This window comes from Cebus imitator, unplaced genomic scaffold, assembly GCF_001604975.1.
Source record: "Cebus imitator isolate Cc_AM_T3 unplaced genomic scaffold, Cebus_imitator-1.0 Scaffold49, whole genome shotgun sequence".
In the NCBI taxonomy this organism is placed as follows: Eukaryota; Metazoa; Chordata; class Mammalia; order Primates; family Cebidae; genus Cebus; species Cebus imitator.
This window is the reverse complement of record NW_016107364.1, coordinates 8,373,506-8,395,438: the sequence shown is the minus strand read 5'-3', so window position 1 is coordinate 8,395,438 and position 21,933 is coordinate 8,373,506. Positions and strand designations below refer to the sequence as shown.

At 42.9% G+C, this 21,933-nt stretch overlaps 1 protein-coding gene across 1 annotated transcript in view; it reads right to left on the bottom strand.

The window, feature by feature from the left end:
• ZNF236 (zinc finger protein 236) overlaps positions 1-21,933 on the bottom strand; it is a 159,739-nt gene that overhangs the window by 94,578 nt on the left and 43,228 nt on the right. The window contains exons 3-5 of the mRNA XM_037738147.1: positions 20,553-20,717; positions 5,162-5,340; positions 2,141-2,265 (exon numbers count right to left, since the gene is read on the bottom strand). Of these exons, the coding sequence (XP_037594075.1) occupies positions 2,141-2,265; positions 5,162-5,340; positions 20,553-20,717 (469 nt within the window). The remainder of the gene's footprint in view (positions 1-2,140; positions 2,266-5,161; positions 5,341-20,552; positions 20,718-21,933) is intronic.

Sequence of the window (21,933 nt, the reverse complement as noted above, 5' to 3'; positions counted from 1 at the left end):
GCACTGCCCATGTGGGGACAGGAAAGGAGGGCAGGAAGACGGGAGGCACAGCAAGAGTGTGGCCCAATCATGGCACTGCCCATGTGGGGACAGGAGAAAATAGCAGGAGGGCGGAAGGTACGGTGAGCATGTGGCCCAGTCATGGCACTGCCCATGTGGGGACAGGAAAGGAAGGCAGGAGCACGGGAGGCACAGCGAGAGTGTGGCCCGGTCACAGCACTGCCCACCTGGAGACACCCTTCCTGTTCTAGATGACTGCAATGTACACAGCCTCCTTTGGACAGGAGCCCTGCTGGGTCACACACAGTCCAGGTATGGGCCAGCAGGATTCCGGTCACCCCCCTCACATCACCACACACACTGTGAGGCACAGCCATACAAAGACCAAGCCCAGAACACAGAACTGCCTGAACCGCACACAGGCACTCCCTGCCACCTCCACCCGGGCCCGCCGGCCTCTTGCTTAAACCACACTGGCCTGTGTGACTCCTGGGGATGGGACCTGCTGCTCTCTCCAGGCAGCTCACAGGCCAGCTGGAGCAACAGTGACACATGCTTCAAGTTCAATGCAGGAAGAGTGTGCATCACAGAATCACAAAATCACACATAAGCATATGACACTACACGCATGTGTCTCCCTAGGAGACAGAGTGTGCTTCTGATGTATGTATATTTAGATACACATAGAAAAAATCTAATGGGGTAGATATCAAACTGTTAAAGGTAAATGACATCTGAGAAATGGACACAAGAAGGATTTGCTTTACTTTTTACTTTCTACTTTGGGTAAAGTTTGTAAAATTTTTAAACTATATTTTCATTCATTAAAACTTCACAGACTATAAACTAAAGCTGAATACAGCATAATGTATTAGAATATTTACAAAAGCACTGTTTTGGTTTTCTCTTACTCTAGAAAATAAAAGCTGATGCTCTAAAAATACCCACGTTATGCTGACATATAAACAAACATTGAAATCATCTGAATGACTCTACAATGCTCTACACAGAAATACTCACTAAAACTCTGAAGAAAAATAATCAGTGTAACAAAATTAGAACTGGCTGACAAACAAGAGCAGCCAAGCAAATAGCTGTGAGATTTCTTACTTTGTCACCATAAAAGAAAACTAAATCAGAAATACAGAGAAAAACAAAATGACAAAACATGGATCATTTTAATTGCAAATGCCAAAAACTAAAAATATTTGTACAATTTTCATTTTTCCTTCCCTAGAGATGTGTGTTACTAATACAATATTATGAGCGGGCTGCTTTTTATAAGATGGCAAAGAGTATTCAGCTATGAATGCTGTACTCACTTTCAAATATTCAAGTGAAACTAACAAATGAGCAAGATAAGGCATGGAGAAATAAAGTTTTATTATTTCAATGTTTCATAGATTAGTAAAGAAAAAGTATAAAAGAATATGAAAATTCAGTGCTTTCTTGATTTTTATTTTGCTTGTTTTTATTATTTTTAGGAGACAGGGTTTTCTTGCTCTGTTACCCAGGCTGGAGTGCAGTGGCAAGATCATAGCTCACTGCAGCTTCAAACTCCCAGGTGCCAGCAACCCTCCCACCTCAGGGCTACAGGTGGGTGCTACCATGCCTGGCTATGTTTTTTTTATTTTTTTGTAAAGACAGGATCTTGCTATGTTGCCCATGTTAGTCTTGAACTCCTGGCCTGAAGAGATCCCCTCACCTCAGCTTCCAAAAGTGCTGGGATTATGGACCTGAGCCACCACATCCGGTCTTGCTTTGTTAATTTAGATCTAACCAGCACAGTGTAGTATCTGACACACAGCAACAATAAATGAGAGAATAAATACCATACCAATAATAAGAGCAGTAATATGTCAACTCCCAATTAATAACAGCCTACCATGTATCAATCAATCACTTTTCAATGAGCACTACATATATTTTTAAATTTATAATTTAGGATAACCATATACAGATAAAAGAGCCACATTTTCAAGTGAGGAAATAAAATCACACAAAGAGTAAGTAACTTCAGCAAGATTACCCAGCGAATTATGGGAAAGCCAGGATCAGATTCCAAGTGGAGCTAGCACTAAGGCACCTGTTCTTCCCTTCAAGCCGCACAGCCGGTCACCAGAAGTCAGTGTTTTCATACCTGTGTGTATCCTAATGTGTCGCGTTAACTGGCTTGGCTTTTGAAACGTCTTTCCACAGTGCGGACACGAATACGTAAACCCACTTCTGTCGATGTTCCGGTTATAAGACCTTGTACTTGATACCCTAGTGCAAAAAGGGGGGCAAAATACAGTCAAGTGGTCTCTCTTGTACCTTTGTACCATAATTTCAAAACGAAAATCCTACCACAAAATTTGGATGACTAGTCATCAGAACCTGTTTTAATGATAAATTGATCATATATGTGTATGTGTGTGTCTGTGTGTATATATGTTAGTTTTAAAAATCACAAAATTCCTTTTTCTCCATTTTTGATAAAAAAAAATACTTGCTTTTTTTCCAGGTCAAAAAGTGAAATTGGGGTGGGGGAGCAAAATGTCTCTTCTAGACAGAGCTTTACCTGGATGGTCAGAAACCAAAATGCTACGGATATCATTTCTACACTGACACCTGACCCACGCCATCCCTCCAGGCTCTTGCTTTAGTACCATCCACACACCAGTGATGTCCAAACTCCTACCTCCAGCAACTCTGCCTGGACCGCCATCTCTCACTTGGCATTGCCTCATGGGTGGCGTTCCAAACAGAACTCTTCATTGATTCTCAACCCGCCCCTTTCCACATCAAGACATGAAAGCTCCCTGCTGCGCAAGTTTAAATCTCAGGAGTCACGCTGGATTTTTCCAGTCTATCTCCAAAAGCTGCTGCTCTTACTCTGAAGCACCTCCAAATGTGGTCGCAACTCTCCACCCTCCAGCCGCCATCACAGCCTCCGAAGAGGATCGGCTCTCCAGTGCATTGCTTCCATAAGCCTCCAAAAGGTCTCCCTGCTTTCCACTCCTGCCCACACACCCAGCCCAGTGCCACCTGTCTGGTCATGCTCTTCCTTTGTGAAAAACCCTCCAACGGCTCCCATTCCACTCATGGGAAATGCACATCCCCAGCCCCACCGGGGCAGGCACGCCTCACCCCGCCACCTTCCTGCTTTTCCGACCCTGGAGGCTCACTGCTTCCACCAACACACTCCTCAGCCTAAAAGGCGCGTCGCCTAAAGCTGCAGAGCTCCCTGCTCCTCACCCAAGTCTCCTTCCAAAAGCCCCAATCAGAAAGGCCCACGCAGAACAGCCGCCTCCCCAGCCTCCCTCAGCCTCACACTGCACACTTCCATCCAAGTGGCGTTCTTTCTCAGCACTTGCCACTATCTGAAACTGTGGTACTGACCAACCCACTCACTTGCTCACTGCCTATCTTCCCCACTAAAGGGCAGTTCTGTAAAGGCGAGGCTTCATCTGTCTGGTTTGCCCCTCGGTCTGGAAAGACCTAGAAGCCAAGACTGTCTGAGTGCCATGAGCACCAAAACATCTTCAATCATCTCTCTCAAACCTTCAAGGAAACATCAGAAATGCCTGTGCGAAAGTCTCATCAGAATAAAAATCTGGAGTGTATAGAGACCATGTATTACATTGGGGGGTTTAAAAATCACTGAAATTAACATCCAATTGGCTGGGGAAAAAAGAAAAAAAAATCATTTAAATCATAAAGTATTAGGTGCGTACCACATTAGTGAACAAGAGGCAAAATGAAAGGAAAAGACAGGAGGCGGCTGATCATACAGAGATGTCCAGGCCACATTTCTCAAATGCAATGTCTAAGAGGACAAACAAACATTAGAGTCTTCAGGCATTTTATAAACCATATTGATCAACCGGCGTGGACTTCTTCTTGTTAAGAAGTACAGGTATTTCCTAAATATTGCAGCTTAGAAGGATGGCAAGCTAAACTGATAATATCGTAGCTAAAATGGTAATTGGTACTACCTTTTATTTTTATTTTTGATTTTTTTTGGAGATGGAGTTTCACTCTGTTGCCCAGGCTGGAGTGCAGTGGTTCAATCTCAACTCACTGCAACCTCCACCTCCTGAGTTCAAGCGATTCTCCTGCCTCAGCTCCAGAGTAGCTGGGGCTATAGGCATGTATGAGCCACCCCACCGGGCTAATTATTAATATAGGCGTGTCTTACCCACCATACCCAGCTAAAATTAGCCACCCCACCTGGCTAATTTTTGCATTTTTAATAGGGACAGGGTTTTACCATGTTTGCTAGACTGGTCCTAAACTCCTGACCTCAGGTGATCTGCCTGCCTCAGCTGCCCAAGGTGCTGGGATTACAGGTGTGAGCCACTGCGCCTGGCCTGATACTGCCTTTTAGAGTTTGTTGGAGAAATTTGCTAAATTAGTGTGAAAATTGATTATCACCATTAGCTAACTTGAGCACAAGGGCCAGGAAGAATATTTTATTTTGCTTTATTAAGAAACAAAAATATTAGTACAAATATATTATCAAGAATTAGGTAAAGTATAAAAATTTTTAAACATGTTAAGTTTGACTAGGAATAAATATATTCAAATACAGTCAGATGTTAAGATTATGAGCTCTAAAATCAAACTATTAGGGTTTAAATTTCAAACTCTTGACTTACAAGCTACAAAATCTCATGAAACTACTTGGTCCCTCTAATCTTGGTTTTTCTCATCTATAAAACAGGAACATAAAAGTACCCTGGCCTAGCAGGGTTGTCTGTCGTGATGAAATGAGGCTCTGTTGATAGACACGCTAAGAACAGTGTCAGGTGCATATGAGTGTTAACAGTTGGGTGCTACAAACTAATGGATTAAAAGGGGTACTAATTAAACCCTTGTGCGCCTAGTTTACATATTTTGTTACCTACCCATAAAAATGTACTGCCAGGGCCCTGTTCTACAGCTTTTAACGTTATAATAGCAGGTAAACCCTTGTACCCACATAGCCTGACACGATTCATTAATGTGTAGGGATGAACTGTGCATGCTACGAAAGACATTCTGACACCATACCAAATTATCTGTGTGGTTCCACTTTGCTGTGTTCTTGCAGCAAAAATTTCTAATGGGTCATAGCAAAGTGAGCCAACTTTTAACATATGAGCTGGATTTTTTACCAAGCCCAAGTAATGACTCATACCTAATTTTGTAATGAGTCTTCATATGTTCCTTCAGCTCCGAGGAAGTCTCAAACTCTTTCTTGCAGGCCTTGCAGGCATGCTGCCGGGTTCCAGCCAGCTCCTGACGGTGCTCCTCCATGTGCATGGCCAGCTGACTCTGCAGAGTGAACTCATCCCCGCACTCAGAACAGATGAGATTCTGGAACAGAAAACCCACCAGTGAGCAGAGCAAACCTTTCAAAACCACACCTTCTTCAAAGAACTGGTAATGCACAAATTACATGAAAACTACTTGGTCTCTCCAATCTTGGTTTTGATCTAATACTCTCCTCTGGAACAAGCAGCGCTTTTACCTCTCAAAAATAATTTGAATATACAAAAATCATTTTTATATTAGAAGAAAAGGATGGAAATGCTGGGAAAAGGGTGAGAGATCAACACCATTTTGGAGCAAAGTGAGTTCTGTTTTGAATTGGTGTTGGGTAACTGGCACTGGGTCCGCCTGTGCTGTGAGCACTTTAGAGAAGCGGAATGACCTCAACACTACAAAGAGTCAGGAAAGAATTCAAAGTAAGATTACGGTTTAAGAGACAACCTTGAAACAAAATGACGGCTTTTAAGGTTTTAACAGATAGATGGCATCATTCTCTCATTTGGTTTACAAGCAGAGCAGAGCGCAGGCTGTGGCCTGGCTTACTGCCCTCATGAACCAGGGACTCTCTGAACCAAGGCATGGGGTCACTGCAGAACATACACACACACAGGAGTCCAAAGACTCAGAGCAAAACACAAGAATGTAAAATAGCTCAGTAATCTTTAATATCTCAGTTCATAATATCTTGAACATATTTTAATAAATATATTAAAAATTATTTCACCTGTTTGGGGTTTTCTTTAAAAAATGTGGCTTCTAGAAAATTTAAAATTACTCATGTTTCACTTAGATGATGCTGGTCTACATGTTCTACTGCTGGGTCTAGGTTCACCTTAAGGCTGCCATTCGCTAGCTAACCTGCCAGTTTGGGTGTGCTGCCCACCCTAAGCCTATGAAACACGGATAACAGTAACACCTGCCCTCCCAGAGCTGTTAGAAGGTTAGATAAAATGACCAGTGTGAGACGCTGACCGTGTGTGGCCTAGAGTGAGTCCTCAGTAATTACTTCACTGGTAGCCACGGCTGACTGAGCACAAACTTCAGTTAATTCACTCCCTTGGAGTCCCATAACACAATCACAGTATTTACTTAAATGAACTGTCCAAACATGAAAAAACATATGACCTGCCAATGAGCATAAACTATTTCCAAATAATAAAATACATTGTTTTTTTCTATCAGACTGTCTTCTAATCTGCACATACTAGTTTGTAAATAAATGTATGTAAACCTCATTAAATGAGGTTGTTTATTGATACTACCTCTAGCTACATTGCAGGAAAAGACAAGGAAAAGTGAAATATTTTGAGAAATCCAAAAATCATTTAAATAATTTAAGGAAATAACAAACTACTAGATTTTTACTGACTTGTTGATAAAACAAAATTTGTTCTAGGAAACCCCCCCCCCACAAAAAAAAAACAATCATAATTTGATGTATCTCTTAAAAAAACAAAAACAAAAAAACCTCTGCAGTCCTGAATGTGTATAGCAAAAGAAAGTGCACTGCTTTCATTAACACTGATTACCCACTACCCTCCTGTCTCAAAATCACATCACAAAACCACTCACAAAAACCCCACTGCTTTCCATACTGTTTCTGTCCTGGCTCACACCTACTCTTTTTTCACTTACTCTTTTACCAAATGATTCAATTCATGTATTTCAGGGATACCTACATGGATATTACTCATGCATCTGTTGGATCTGCCTGAGTGACAACCCAGTTTATGCACAACGTGCTCAGATGGTGCGAGCAGGATCCAGCACCTCCCAGGCCACAGCCAAGACCTGCCTCCTTACAGAAGGTTCCATCACTATCTCTCTGCTTTCTCTTCTGCAAGCCATAAAGAGCCCAGACGCTCCTCCCTCGCCTTGCCCACCCTAAATACTTGTGGAAGCCTTCCACAAGGAAAACAGCACCTCGTGCATAATCACAGGCACTAGGACAACAGACCTTCCACTTACTACGTCTCTCAGCTAGAAGCAGAGGCTGCCGGGACAGGAGAGAATCATCAAGAGAAATGCATGCCATTTTGACCTGTCTCCACCTTGCTGAAGATATGATCATCTCTTAAGAGGCCAGCTTTAGGTACTGACTGCCTTGAGGCTGCTCTCCTGTCCACTCCCCACCTTAGGATGGCAGCGTGTGTTCACCAGGACTCCGTGTGTTGGACTGTTCCCTTTCTCAGAATCCCCTCCATAATCCCCACCACATCATCATCCTCTCTCCTGTCTGGCCTTCTCAGGAGCCATGCTTCTTTTCCTAATGCAGCATGCCTCGGCTGACCTCAGGCACTGCTGGACACACACAATAAGCCTAACACCCCCCACACACACACAAAATGCTGCTCTTCTCTCAACACTTAGGGAACCTGGTCCATCACTACTCATTTGCACATGCTGCTGAGATGATCAATAAATGTGAACAATGTCTTCCGTGAGCTTGTTGGTGGGTGTGCAGATATTGTTTCTCCAGATATTCTGTAACACCCCTTAACGGAAGTGATTTACTCAAAAACTAATGTGAACCTCAATAATTAGGTGACTGTTAAGAAAAATTCCTAAGTGATTTAAAAACTACAGCTTTTCTGGTTTGCTCTTCTGGGTTTGAGATTTATTTGGACAGAGTAGTGACCAGTATGAATTTCAGACTGTCAATAGAGCAGTAACTAAAAATTAGATTTCAGTGTTCTGAAAGTAAAAACTTAAAAATGGAACACCTTAAACTAAAAAGTTAATTATAGTTTCTAAGCACATATAAGAAGACATGTTTACATGCTATTTCTTAAACAAATTTTCATGAGGCATACTTTACATATAACAAATCCACCCATTTTAAGTTAACTTTTTACCACTCCAATCCAGTGTTGATGATTTCAGAGTTTAACCCTTAGAAAGCAATTTTAGTCCTATTTCCGAGTTTTCAGGGGACCCTGCACTGGTGCGCCCAATACTGTCTACACCCAACAAATTGCTGGGTACTTCACTGACGTTCATTTCACCTCATCTTCAGCCTCACTGAAGGAGCCACAGCCACTCCCCGAGACCTCAATGTACCTGCATTTTCTACCAAGCTAAGCAGCTTTTTTCAGAAGGCTCTCTAATGTCTTCTAAGTGGTGAAGAGTTTAAAAAGCAATAATCAACAGCTGTCACTAGTTGAATTCTCTATCTGCCAGGAACTGTGCAGGGCCATTTTATGTTTGGAGTAAGTTTTTTGGAGACAATGTATTGTTAAATCACATGAGGAATTTTTTTTTTCTTGAGATGGAGTTTCACTCTTGTTGCCTATGCTGGAGTACAATGGCGTGATCTCAGCTCACTGCACCCTCCGCCTCGCAGATTCAAGCAATTCTCCTGCCTCAGCCTCTGGACAGCCTCTGCCACCACACCTGACTAATTTTTGTATTTTTAGTAGAGACGGAGTTTCACCATGTTGGCCAGGCTGGTCTCAAACCCGCGACCCGAGGTGATCTGCCCACCTTGGCCTCCCAAAGTGCTAGGATTGCAGGCATGAGCCACAGCACCCGGCCTCCTTTCCTCTGCTTCTCTTCTTGCCTTCCTTTATTACTTTTTGAAATTCCTTAGAATTCATTTTGATTTATTAGTAGTATTTTTGAGTACATTGCTTTGTACAGCATTCTTGGAGATTGCTCTAGGTAAGATTATACATATGTAACTTATCACAATCTAATGGCATTGCCATTTTACCACCTTGAGAGAAGTACAGAAAACCTTATTTCCATTCAGGGTCTTGTGCCCTCTCCCCTCTTTAAATATCACTGTCCTGAGTATTTCCTCCATGTACACTGGGCACACCGGATGATAATTTCTGTTTCAACTATCAACTATGAGTTAAGAATTCATAAAGAGAAGAACAGTGTATTATATTCACCCCAATTTTTTATTCTTACTCATTCTTTTTGTATTAGGGTTTTCCAGAGAAACAGAACAAACAGAATGTGCTTGTGTGTATGTATTTGTTGTAAGAAACTGGCTCTCACGATTATGGAGGCTGACAAGCCCCAAATCTGCAGTATGGGCTGGCAGATGGAGATCTACGAGAACTGATAATGTAAGTGACATCCAAAGGCCTTTGCAGGAGAATCCCCCTCACTTGTGGAAGTCAGTCTTTTCGTTCTATTCAGGTCTTTGACTGACTAAATGAGGCTCACCCACATCATGGAGGGCAATCTGCTTACTCAATTGTTTAAATGTTAATCTCATCCAAAAACACTCCCCACGTTCACACAGAAAATTAACCACTATAGCATTATTCTCTTCTTTCCTTTCTGAAGTTCCAAGCCTCCTTCTGGTACCATTTCCTTTCTGTTTGAAGAACTTTTAGTGATTCTTTAAGGGTAAGTCTGCTACCAAGAGTTTGTTTCCTTAATCTGAGAATGTCTTTATTTCTCCTTCGTTCCTGAAGGACATTTTACCACATATAGAATTTGTAGCCAGGCACGATGGCTCACATATGTAATCCCAGGACTGTGGAGCCAGAGGTGGCAGGATCGCTTGAGCTCAGGTTTAGTTTTCAAATGTTTGATTATGATATATCTTAGTGCGTATTTCTTTTGGAATTCTGAAATCTGTAAGTTATGGCCTTTACCAAGTCTGGGTCATTTTCATCCATTATTTCTTCAAATATATTTCTAGCCCCACACTCTTTCTCCTATCCTTCTTTGATGCCCAGGATGCAAATGTAGAATTTTCTGTTATTGTCCCAAAGTTCCCTGAGGCTCTATTAATTTTTTTTCAGCCTACTTTTTCTCTGTTGCTCAGCCTGTCATTCCTGCTGATCTATCTTCAGGTTCTCCTCTGTCCTCTCTGGTCCACCAGTGAGCCCTTCTACTGAGTTCTTCAGTTCAATCACTGGATTTTTCAGTTCTGTAATTTCCCTTTGGTTCTTTCTTCTATTCTTTCATTTGTTCCAAAACTCACACAGCATTTTCTTGACAGCTGCTTTGAAGTACTCATCAGCTAATTCCAATGTCTGGGCCTCTGCATAGTGGTATTGCTCTTTCCTTGTTCCAGCAGGGCCTGTGCTGGCTCGTGTCTGTGTCCTGGACACTTTGGGTGTTAAGCTGTGGGACGAGTTCTTGGGCCCTCCTTTAGCCAGCAGTCACCCTGTTCAGATGTAGTGTAAGGACCAGAGGCAGCGGCGACCACTTTGCAGAGCCCCACTGACCTCAGGGGCGGAAAGCACAGTGCAGACCTGTCCGTCTTGCATGGTTCCGGCTCATCACTGATGGGGAGGGAGGCCCAGCTCCCTATTGGAGCCACTGACACACTCTGGCAGGAGAATCAGAACACTACCGGCTTCTGCTAAGGGAGGATGGAAGATGGGCTTCCAGACAGGCTCTGCCAACACACTGGGAGGGGAATTCTGAGCATTTCCTCCCTCTGCCGGGAGAATCCCCCTCCTGGATGCAAGGTTTGCTCCCTGCTTGGCCCTAAGCACTCAGGGAATTGAAGTGCTGCCAGCTCCCAAGGGATGGAGACAGAATGGGGGAAGTTCAATGCTGTACTCAGCTCTGCTGAGCAGTTTTTCAGTTGGTATTTCACTGGAATTGAGTAAATATCATAAAAATGTGTTCTGTTCTGTTGAACCAAACTTTTCCCAGTACTGGAGAAGGGAAACCAGCTTTTCTTGGGGTGTTTTTCCTCTACACTTGTTGGCAGAAGGCTGCAGGCTTCTTCAATACCCTGTCCAGGTCTGAGAAAAAAAAGGAACCCAGGGAGCTGATGAATACATTATTCCTCAAGTCCCTCCAGCTGTCCGCCACCCTATGATGCCTTTCAGAGTCCTTCTGTGCCTGCTGATTAGTTATCTGCAGTGACAATTAGTGATACGGGGGACCCCCACGAAAAGGAAGTTGCTCCATCATGGCTGGAACCTTAGAGATTATTTTTAAGTGCAACTGAAGGTCAGAAATTATCCCTCTAGTTACTATTAATATGCCATATTCAAATCAATTAACTGAGAAATAAAACACAAAATGCAAAGGCAGCCAAGAATGTATGATTATGACATATAGGGAAAAGATTTAGAACTGTGTGCCAATATTGATTCTTCATTATGCATAATAGACTTCTTGGCTGAGCTTACAGCTCAGCAGCTTAACACTATTTCCCAGCCACCCCAACCATTAGATCACTGGTGTGATGACTACGTTCCATACAACTGGATGTGAGCAGGACCGAAATGCATCTTCCAGATCATGCCTTTAAAGAGAGGCAGTGCACCTTCCTCCTCCCGTTCTCACTGTAAACCATGCAACAGAAGCAAAGAACTCACGGAGACAGCAAAGGAAGATGCTGGACAAGCCTGAGGGCAGGGCTGCCCTACCAGCTCTGCTCCACATACGCCAGGCTGCCAGGTGGGGCACAGTCACAAACTCCAACCTAAGCACTAACACAACCACTGGAAAAAAGAGAGCCAACATATTGCCAACACGGTATGATGAAACAAGCCAACAAGGCCCTTTTCCCCTCTGCTCATGTAAATCTGGAGCTTGGCATGAGGTTGCTAAGGTCAGGTGGCTGAATATGACAGCCCAGCTTCCAGGACCCTGCCTCTGGCAGCACAGACACACAGCGCCAAGCAAGAAGTGAAGTGTCCTCCCAGCCCCCTCACCAGAGTTCAGCAAAGCCTCTTCCATGACTCTTCCCCACCCTCTCCTCCTGTTATCACTTATTGATCAAAGACAGCCTGCTGTGTGCTGGAGAGGGAAACCAGAAGCAGGGGTTAGTAGTAACAGAAATGTAAAGTCGAGCGATTTCAGAAAACACATTACTTCTCAAAGCACTTCTCAAAAAAATTTAAAAAGGAGTCAGAAGCTAAGGAATGTGTAAGTTCTTTTTTTTTTTTTTTAAAGACAGGGTTTCACCATGTTGGCCAGGCTGGTCTTGAATTCCTGACCTCAGGTGATCCACCCGCCTCGGCCTCCCAAAGTGTTGAGATTACAGGCGTGAGGCACCATGCCCGGCAGGAATGTGTAAGCTTTTACAACCACAATAGCGAGAGACGTAGGGAGCTGGAGTTTTACAAACAGAACGGAGGGTCCGGATGGGAGCAGGCTGCACAAAGGTCAGATGATGTGCCGCTGCTACAAGACCACAGCATAACCAACACACAACGGCAGAGGCAGGGACCCAAGCAAACAGCAAGGAGTGTGAGCTCCACTGTGGGGAGTGATCTGGAGAAGCAGCTGGCCCGTCTGCGGAAGAGAAAATAGGATGAAGGGAAGGTTTTCAAAACAAGGTATAAATACGTAAGAGCATCTGCAAATGACAAAAAACATTGTTTCTCTTTCCAGTTATGGAGAAATCACAGTGAATTATTAAAAGGCACATCTGAAGGAACTTTAGAATGGAAAACGGTAAAGCTCACTGCTCTGGCGATCAGTGTAGATGGGTGTGGCCTTACAGGTGATCTTTACCCTTCGTGTTGTCCTGGGGTTGAGCCACCCGGAGCGTGTGGCATGTGCAGACGTCTTCAACAACCTTCACCCACCTGTGCCATCCTAACAGAGGATTCACACAGCCCCCAAGTTTCACCTCCCTGCCCAGACCCCACGGCTTATCCTTGCAGCTCTTCTGCCAACGTTCCTGTGGCCCTGATGCCTTTGTTACTCCACAGCACACGCTTCAGAAGGCCCCACCTCCAGGCAAACCATCTCCACTCCTCAGAGCTTCTGAGTGGAGGAAAGGAGACCACACACCCGCCCAGCCAGAGTCCACACCCAGATGCCCTCTGGGCTCCAGGGCTGCTCACGGATATGTCCCAACCACTCAGGCTCTGCTCCCATTTCTCAAAATAGGCTTCCCATGCCCATCTCCAGTTGCCTCAGGACACCCCATGTTTTCTGCCTCAGGACACCCCACGTTTTCAGTGAAGCCAGAGTACTGTCTCCATTTGCCAGAGAAGCATGGGCACTAAGGCCTCAGCCCAGCCCATGAACTGAGGCACCACAGTGCACCATGACAAGCTGATGAGGATGCCCAAGAATAGGTCACATGTTCAAGGGACATGGCGGTGCTCCGCACTTGTTCCAAAGACTCAAAAACTAACGGAGGTACTGCAGTGTCAGTAACATCATGTCTTTGAAGTTTCCACGGTTGCTTTGGTTAAAAATGAAAGAAGAATCATGTGGAACAGAAAATTCCACAATCAATGTGCAAATGACTGTGAATAGGAAACGCAAGGATATAGAGGGTGTGCAGTACCCAGCACGCCTGGGTAGGTCCTGCAGCTGGCTCTTCACTTATGAAGACAGAAAGACTTCCCAGATCATACAGATCTAACTGGTCAATATACAGAACCCTTGGGTTTGCCTGAAGGTCTATAAAAAACTTCATGAGACACTAAGAAAGCACAACCTGAGGAAGTCTGGGAACACCTGTGAGGCATGCCAGGTGCTGCTCCACTTCTACCTCCACCTGCACTCCTCTCAAGGCCTCCCCCTTTCCTCCTCCGCCTGCCTCCACCTGAGCCCTTCCCCCTTTCCTCCTCCACCTGCACCCGCCTCCACCTGAGCCCTTCCCTGCTTCCTCCTCCACCTACATCTGCCTCCACCTACAATCTCTCCCCCTTCCTCCACCTGAGCTCTCTCCTTCTTCTAGGGTCAAGAGAACTATCTCTTCTGTTCAAAACTAACTTCTCCCCTACACTCCTGTAAAATGTCACTCTTCTCCCCTCTAAACAGGGACCTCTGAAAACGGAGTATTACAGCAATGTTAAATTTTTTGGTGTGATCACTGTTTGGTGAAATGAAGAAAAGTGTCTTTGTTTTTAGGGGCTACATCCTGAAGTATTTAGTGGTAAAATAAAATGAAATCTGTGGCTTACTTGAATATTGTTCAAAAAAGGGAGAAGGGAGTAGGTGAGCTGGCAAATTTGTCAATTGGTGGGTCCAGGAAAGGGTTATACAAATATCCATTGTATTACTATTTCAACCCTTCACTTAGGATTGGAATTTTTCAAAATAAAAAGGTGACTATGCCATCACTACATACTATGAAAACAAATCAATGATTCTAAGGGTGATTCTTTTAAAAACTGTGCATATGCTAGTTGAAAACAACGCAGAACCAAAAACTTACTACCCAATTATTATGTGCAGGTGAGGCTGCATAGAGAATCAGGGAGGGTGGCAGGCAAAATGAACACACAAAAATGCATGGCTTTCCTACAGACAAGTAACACACCACACATGCCAAAAAACCTTCCTACACAATATCATTAAAATCTTCCAATACTTCAGAATCAATTTAAGAAGTGTGTTGAATCCATATTAACCAAACATCGCTGATATTTTGACATTCCGAGTTCATAAAGATTCTACATTATAAACACATTCAGTTCTCCCCTGAATTTAAATATTTAGTACAATAAAAGTAGAAATACTAGCCTATATTTAACTAAATAAAATTCTAAATTTCATATGTAATAAGCCAGGAAGAGATAAGAACATACAAACATGTGCTTCTCGTCATACAGAGAGACACAGGAGAGAGACACTAGAAAAGCAGGAAGGCAGCCTGGGAAAGGCCGAGGCGAGTGGGCAGTGAGGGTGCAGGAGACGGCTCTCCTCCAAGTGTACCTGTCTGTGTCACTTTAACTTTTGACAGTTGGTTAATATCCAAATATTCAAAACCTAAGCCCCAAGCCTCCACCTTCCTTTGCTTTGGAGTACATCTTTTGGTCAGATAATGGAACCTGAAGGAGGGCAGTTAACTGAGGGCCTGGAGTCATAAGCATGGGAAGGGAGAGGTCCTATGTGGCAGCAAACTGAAGTAGGTAACCCTGCTTACTTCAAAGGACTCCCACAAAACCACAGCAGAGAAGGAAGACCATATTCAATTACGCCTGCCTTCTGAAGCACGGTAGAGGAGCTGGGATGAGAAATGTGGACATCCTGAGGGCTGTTGGATAGGAAGACCATGGGCATCCCGGCTAAGCAGGTGGTACTCCTTCAGACACATCCAGGGTAAGCAAGTGAGTGATGATGCTGGTACTGCCAGGCACCAGGCCCTACCAGAGAAGGAGCCCACATAGGAACTAGGGAGGCAGGGAGGCCCTGTGAAAGGAGGAGGCCACATAGGAATTAAGGGAAGGCTGGGAGGTCCTGCAAGAGGAGACCACATAGGAATTAGGGGGAGGCCAGGAGGTCCTGCAAGAGGAGGAGACCACATAGGAACTAGAGGGAGGCAGGGAGGTCCTGCGAGAATGGGCTACACTGTAGCATCAGGTGTGGATGTCTTTCCTCCATGCGCATTCTGCTCCACATGCATGTAAATCTATACCAGGCAAATCCGTATGGAATGTTCCAGACATGTGGGATATTTTAGAAAATAATTTTAGAATTGGGAAGCATTTCTATTCAAGCCACAAGAACTAGAATCCATAAACGAACGGATTGAAAATCTGAGTCCATGACAATTTAAAAATTCCTGCCAGGAAGAGAAAAATAATGAAACCAGAAACCAGGAAAGAATTCTGTCACACAAGGTAGGAAAACCTCTTTCCAGGAATGTAAATACTTTACAAAAGTCTGCAAGAGTAAGACGAATAATACTCACACATCTACCTTCCAAAAACAATTGTTTAATTAAAATAAAAATATTACTCATGGCTAATGAACACGGAAAGATGCCAAACTTCACTCATAATTAAAGAACTATAAATTAAAACAAAGACATACCATCTTAAAATTACCAAATTGGAGGAGACAACTTTTACAACACAGAGTATTGAAAATGGTATGGCCAGCCAGGCACGGTGGCTCACGCCTATAATCCCAGCACTTTGGGAGGCTGAGGCAGATGGATCACCTGCCTGGTCAACATGGTGAAAGCCTGTCTCTACTAAAAATACAAAAATTAGCCAGGCATGGTGGCATGCACCTGTCATCCCAGCTACTCAGGAGGCTGAAGCAGGACAATGGCTTGAACCTGGGAGGAGGAGGTTGCAGTGAGCCGAGATCGTGCCACTACACTCCAGCTTGGGCAGCAGAGCAAAACTCTGTCCCAAAAAAATAAAGAAAAGAAAGAAAATGGTATGGGTTGGGCCCAGTGGCTCGTGTATGTAATCCAACCACTACTTGAGACCAAGAGCTCAAGAGCAGCCTGGGCAACATGGTGAGACCTGATTTCTATTTTTTTTTTTTAAGTAATAATTGTTTAAAAGAGGAAGAAAACGGTATGAAGAAATGGGCATTTTTACACACCATTTATTGACTGGAGAATAAACTGATAAAATCTCTTTGGAAAATACTTTGACAATATCAAAATTTTGAATTCACATATCCCTTGACCTAACAACTTCATTTCCAGAAATAGAGCTCACATTCCTATTAACCTAGGGTTTCCTCAACCTCACACTCATGATGTTCTGGGCCAGGTTGCTCACAGCAGTGGAGGCTGTGCTGGGCACTGCAGGGTGTTTGGCAGAATCCCCTACTCACGAGATAGCAGAGGCACCCCACACCCAGCCCCGCAAGAGTGACAACCACAGTGTCCTCTGGGATACCACACTGCCCATCTTGAGAACTCAAGCATGGGCAGAAATATTTGATCACCATAGCTTTGTCTGGAAAAGCCTGGAAACAACCTATATGCCTAACAACAGTGACTCACTAATTATGACACACAATATAACACCATACATCTGTTAAAAAGAAAGAGACAGCTCTCTGATGAACAGATGTGGAATTACAGTTAAGATACACAGTTAACTGATAAAAGGCACAGAATACTATGGGTTGACTAATAGGGGTATGGCAGAGACTTGTACAGGCACAGAATGTCCCTGGAAGGTTACAGAAGAAACTGCTAATGAAAGTTGTTTCTGGGGAGCAAAACTGGAACTTAGGAACCCAAAGGATATGTAACTTTTGGCCTTCTATACCCTTCTCTACTGTTTGATTTCTTATGATGTGCACATAGGACTTATTCCAAAACATATTGATATACCATTATTTAATACGTGTTCTGCTTTTAAGAAATAAAACTGGCCAAGCACAGTGGCTCACACCTGTAATCCCAGCACTCTGGGGGTCTGAAGCTGGAGGATCACTTGAGGTCAGGAGTCCAAGACCAGCCTGAACCAATATGGTGAAACTCCATCTCTACTAAAACTACAAAAATTAGCTGGACATGGTGGCACACACCTATAATCCCAGGTACTCAGGAGGCTGAGGTAGGAGAATCGCTTGAACCTGGGAGGTGGAGGCTGCAGTGAGCTGAGATCATGCCACTGTACTACAACCTGGGGGACAGAGCATGAGTCTTCTCCCCCCAAAAATCAATAAAAATAAAAATATGACTATAGCCATTTTTTAATAGCACTATCGATAAGCGAGACAGGCATTCTTGAACTTTGCAGAACTCTGCAAAAGAACTCTAGCATGGACTTTCTAGACTGTCATATGGCATTCTATAAAGAACTGGGGTGAAAAAAGTCATATTTATTAATTCAATTAATCTAACTGTAGGAATCTATCCTAAGAAATAATTAAAGATGCATAAAAATATTCACATGCAAAGATACAGTACTTATATTAAAAATATAAACAATATGTTAAGCGATGATGAAAATTATTAAATTTTATTATGCTAAATCCAGATGCTGAGGACTTTTATTTTGTAGTGACAGTCCATGTAGTCCAGGCTAGTCTCAAGCTCCTGGGCTGAAGCACCGCGGCCTCCCAAAGTGCTGGGATTACGAGCACGAGCCACCACACCCGCCCAAGATACTGCAGATTTTAATAGCTTAAAATAGTAACAGTTGATAATGAGTGATAACTTTGACAATGAGTGAAAAGAGGGAGGATTTATTTACAATATGTTATGGAAAAAGGTGGGTTACAAAAGTAGTCTGTACAGTGGCATAATTCTATTTTTGTATTTAAAAAACTATTTTAAACATAAACTATTAAGAAAAGCATGTATAGAAAAAAAGTTGGAAATACCACCAATGCATTCTCTCCACACAGTACGTTTTCTTTCTTATAATTTAACTAATTGATTTTTGAATTGATAAGTAAAAGTGTACATATGTATGGTGTACAACATAATGTTCTGCTACAAGTATAAACTGAGGAATGGCCAAATCAACCTATGTTACATGCATTATGTATTTCTTATGGAGAGAACACTTAAAATTTACTCTCACAGAAATTTTCTTCTTTTTTTTTAAGACAGAGTCTTGCTGTGTTGCCTAGGCTGGAGTGCAGTAGTATGATCTCAGCTTACTACAACCTCTGCCTCCTGGGTTCAAGTGATACTTCCGCCTCAGCCTCCTGAGTAGCTGGGATTATATGTGCATGCCACCACGCCCAGATAATTTTTATATTTTTAGTAGAGATAGACTTTTGCCATGTAGGCCAGGCTGGTCTTGAACTCCTAACCTCAAGTGATCCACCCGCCTCAACCTCCCAAAGTGCTGGGATTGTTGATGTGAGCCACCATGCCCTGCCAGCAATTTTCAAACACACAATATATTCTTATTAACACAGTCCCCATGATGTACAACAGCTCTCTTGAATTTACCCCTCCCACCTAACTGAAATATTGTGGCCTTTGGCCAACATCTCCCCAATACCCCAATCCCCCAGCCTCTGGTAATCACCACTTTGCTGTTTCTATGTATTCAACTTCATTAAACTCCACTATGGGTGCTTTTAACGTTTTCTAATTTTTTCCAAAAAAAAATGCATTACTTGTATTGTAAGATTTTCAGAGATAAAAATAAATGACTTTAAAATAAAAATTAAAGACACTGATAGAAAGAGGATCCAAACTCATGTAGAAAGTGTGAAGTCAGGCCAGGCGTGGTGGCTCACGCCTGCAATCCCAGCACTTTGGGAGGCCACCACAGGTGGATCACCTGAGGTCAGGAGCCCAAGACCAGCCTGGCCAACATGGCAAAACTCCATCTCTACTAAAGATACAAAAATTAGCCAGGCGTGGTGGCAGGCACCTGTAATCCCAGCTACTCAGGAGGCTGAGGCAGGAGAATCACTTGAATCCAGGAAGCAGAGGTTACATTGAGCTGAGATCACACCACTGCACTCTAGCCTGGGCAACAAAAGCAAAACTCAATCTCAAAAAAAAAAGAAAGAACATAAAGTGTGAAGTCAGCTTTCAAAATGTAAATTTTATAGAGGTACACCCTGACTTACAATGGGATTATGTCCTGATAAACCCATGGTGAATTGAAAATATCACAAGCCAAAAGGGTGTGGCTGACAGGGAGCTGTGGCTTGCTGCCTCTCCCTAGCATGACAAGAGATGTAAGGTTTCTGAGAAATGTGCTTGCTTCCACATCAACCATAAAGTCAAAAACCAAAGTCTAAACCATCTTCAGTCAGGGATCATCTGCATATGTAATTTAAATACTGTGTTTGTTTTTCTGTCTCAGGAAGAAAATATACCAAATATTTATCAGTGTTTATCTCAGAACTATAAGTGACTTTTTCCTTTAACTTTTTGTATCTCCCTAATTTTCTACAGTAATAATGGGAAAGGGAAATTTGGAAAAGTTTTTTTTTTTTTTGGTGGAGATGGAGTCTCACCATGTTGCCCAGGTTGGTTTCAAATTCCTGGCCTCAAGCAAGTTTCCTATCTCAGTTTCCAAAATGCTGGGATAACAGGCATGAGCCACCATACTCGGCCCAGGAGGAGCATATTTTTGAAGTAACAGCCATTGGCTTTAGATTGAGCCCCTGCCCCAGCACTGGGGCCTGTCATCCTTAAAGATGCCCTAGACATTGGGCTTGTGGACCTCCCAGAAGTGGTCACTTTGGTGTGTAAGCTGCTTTGGACCATCAAGAAATTATTCTCTTCCCTCAGATTCTCACAGGTCAGAGAACCCAGGAACAAGCAAGCAGATTCTACCATGCACAGAAGCAGAAAAGTTACCTTTGGCCACAGCAGAATCATATAAAAGTTTCTGTTTAAGAGAGGGGGGTGAGGGGACAGGGGGAGCCTCTGCCAGCCAATGTGGATATATTTTGATCTTTCACATATACTACACATTAAAATGTCTCTACCCTAAGGCATTGACAGGGCCAGAAAATAAAATGTTTTATAAGTCAACCGGAGTCAAGGGAAATCTAATGACAATTTGCTCCTTGAAATCTACACAAAAGGCTTTTAAAACTAGTTTATAGTTAAAATCCTCCTGACTCATGACCAGATGTATTTTAACAATCACTTAACAAAGTATATGCAAAATGATGATGATTACCTCTTCCTTTTCATGTAGCATAATATGCGCTTTGAGACTAGCCACTCTGGAGAATTTCTTGTTACACACAGGGCAGGTGGGATCTTCCCCGCTGTGAGTGCATTTATGAAGTGTCAGGTTGAATTCAACATTAAATGTTTGGGGGCACTGGTCACATCGATGTGGCTATGTGGAGAGAAAAGTGAAGAAGCCACTGAAATACAGTCTTTTCACAGATGCTTGTTCAATAAATGTTATGAAAATATTAACAAGTACCAAAATGTACAAACAATCTACAGAAACTTCTGAAGTCTCGTCTGGCCCTTAAGTCAATAAATCCCAAATGGACACAGTAAAGCAGCTGACAGAATTGCTCAAAGGATTATACAGATGAAAACACATACATACATGTAGGAAATATGTCTAATAAGAAATGCTGCATATAAGCTGTTTTCTTTCAGTGAGTATAAGTGACAGTGAAACACTTTTCAAAGCTAACCTTTAAAACACGGTATTAAAACATTTTTTCTGGGCTTGTGCAGCAAAAAATTAAAAAACAAAACAAAACAAAAAAGCATGTCTTTGTGCTCGGGCACGGTGGCTTACGCGTGTGATCCCAGCACTCTGGGAGGTTGAGATGGGCAGATCACTTGAGCTCAAGAGTTTGAGACCAGCCTGACCAACATGGTGAAAGCCCAACTCTACTAAAAATACAAAAATTAGCCAGGTTGGTGGCAGGCGCCAATAGTCCCAGCTACTTGGGAGGCTGAGGCAAGAGAATCACTTGAACCCGGGAGGCCAAGGCTGCAATGAGCTGAGATCGCACCACTGCGTTCCAGCCTGGGCAACAGGGCAAGACTTTGTCTCAAAAAAAAAAAAAAAAAAGTTTCTTTCTCCATGTGTTTGCATTACATGGGTTTGTGTTGAATGTTTAAGTACACGTGCCTACATTTGCCGTTTGTAAATGTATACGGATACTGGTATAAATGAACACACAGAGAAAGAATCATATATTCCCAATGTTTGCTTCCAAACATTTTCCTGTCAATCTCTTCTATTCACTGAAATAATACAGTTTATGATGAATCTTAAAAAAAAAAAAAAAAAAAAGAGATGAAATCATGTCCTTTGACAGGCATGGATGAAACTGAAAGCCATCATTCTTGGCAACCTAAAAAAAAAAAAAAAAAAAAAAAAGGCTACATATAAATTTATTGGATTGTAGTCTCTGTGAAAAACTTCAACTCATTAAGTTGGATTTTTCCCTTCTATTTTTGGCCAACTCCACTATTATAAACAAAATCACTTCAAGTAGGCTGGGCACAATGGCTCACACCTGTAATTTCAGCACTTTGGGAGGCCAAGGCAGGCGGATCAGCCTAAGGTCAAGAGTTTGAGGCCA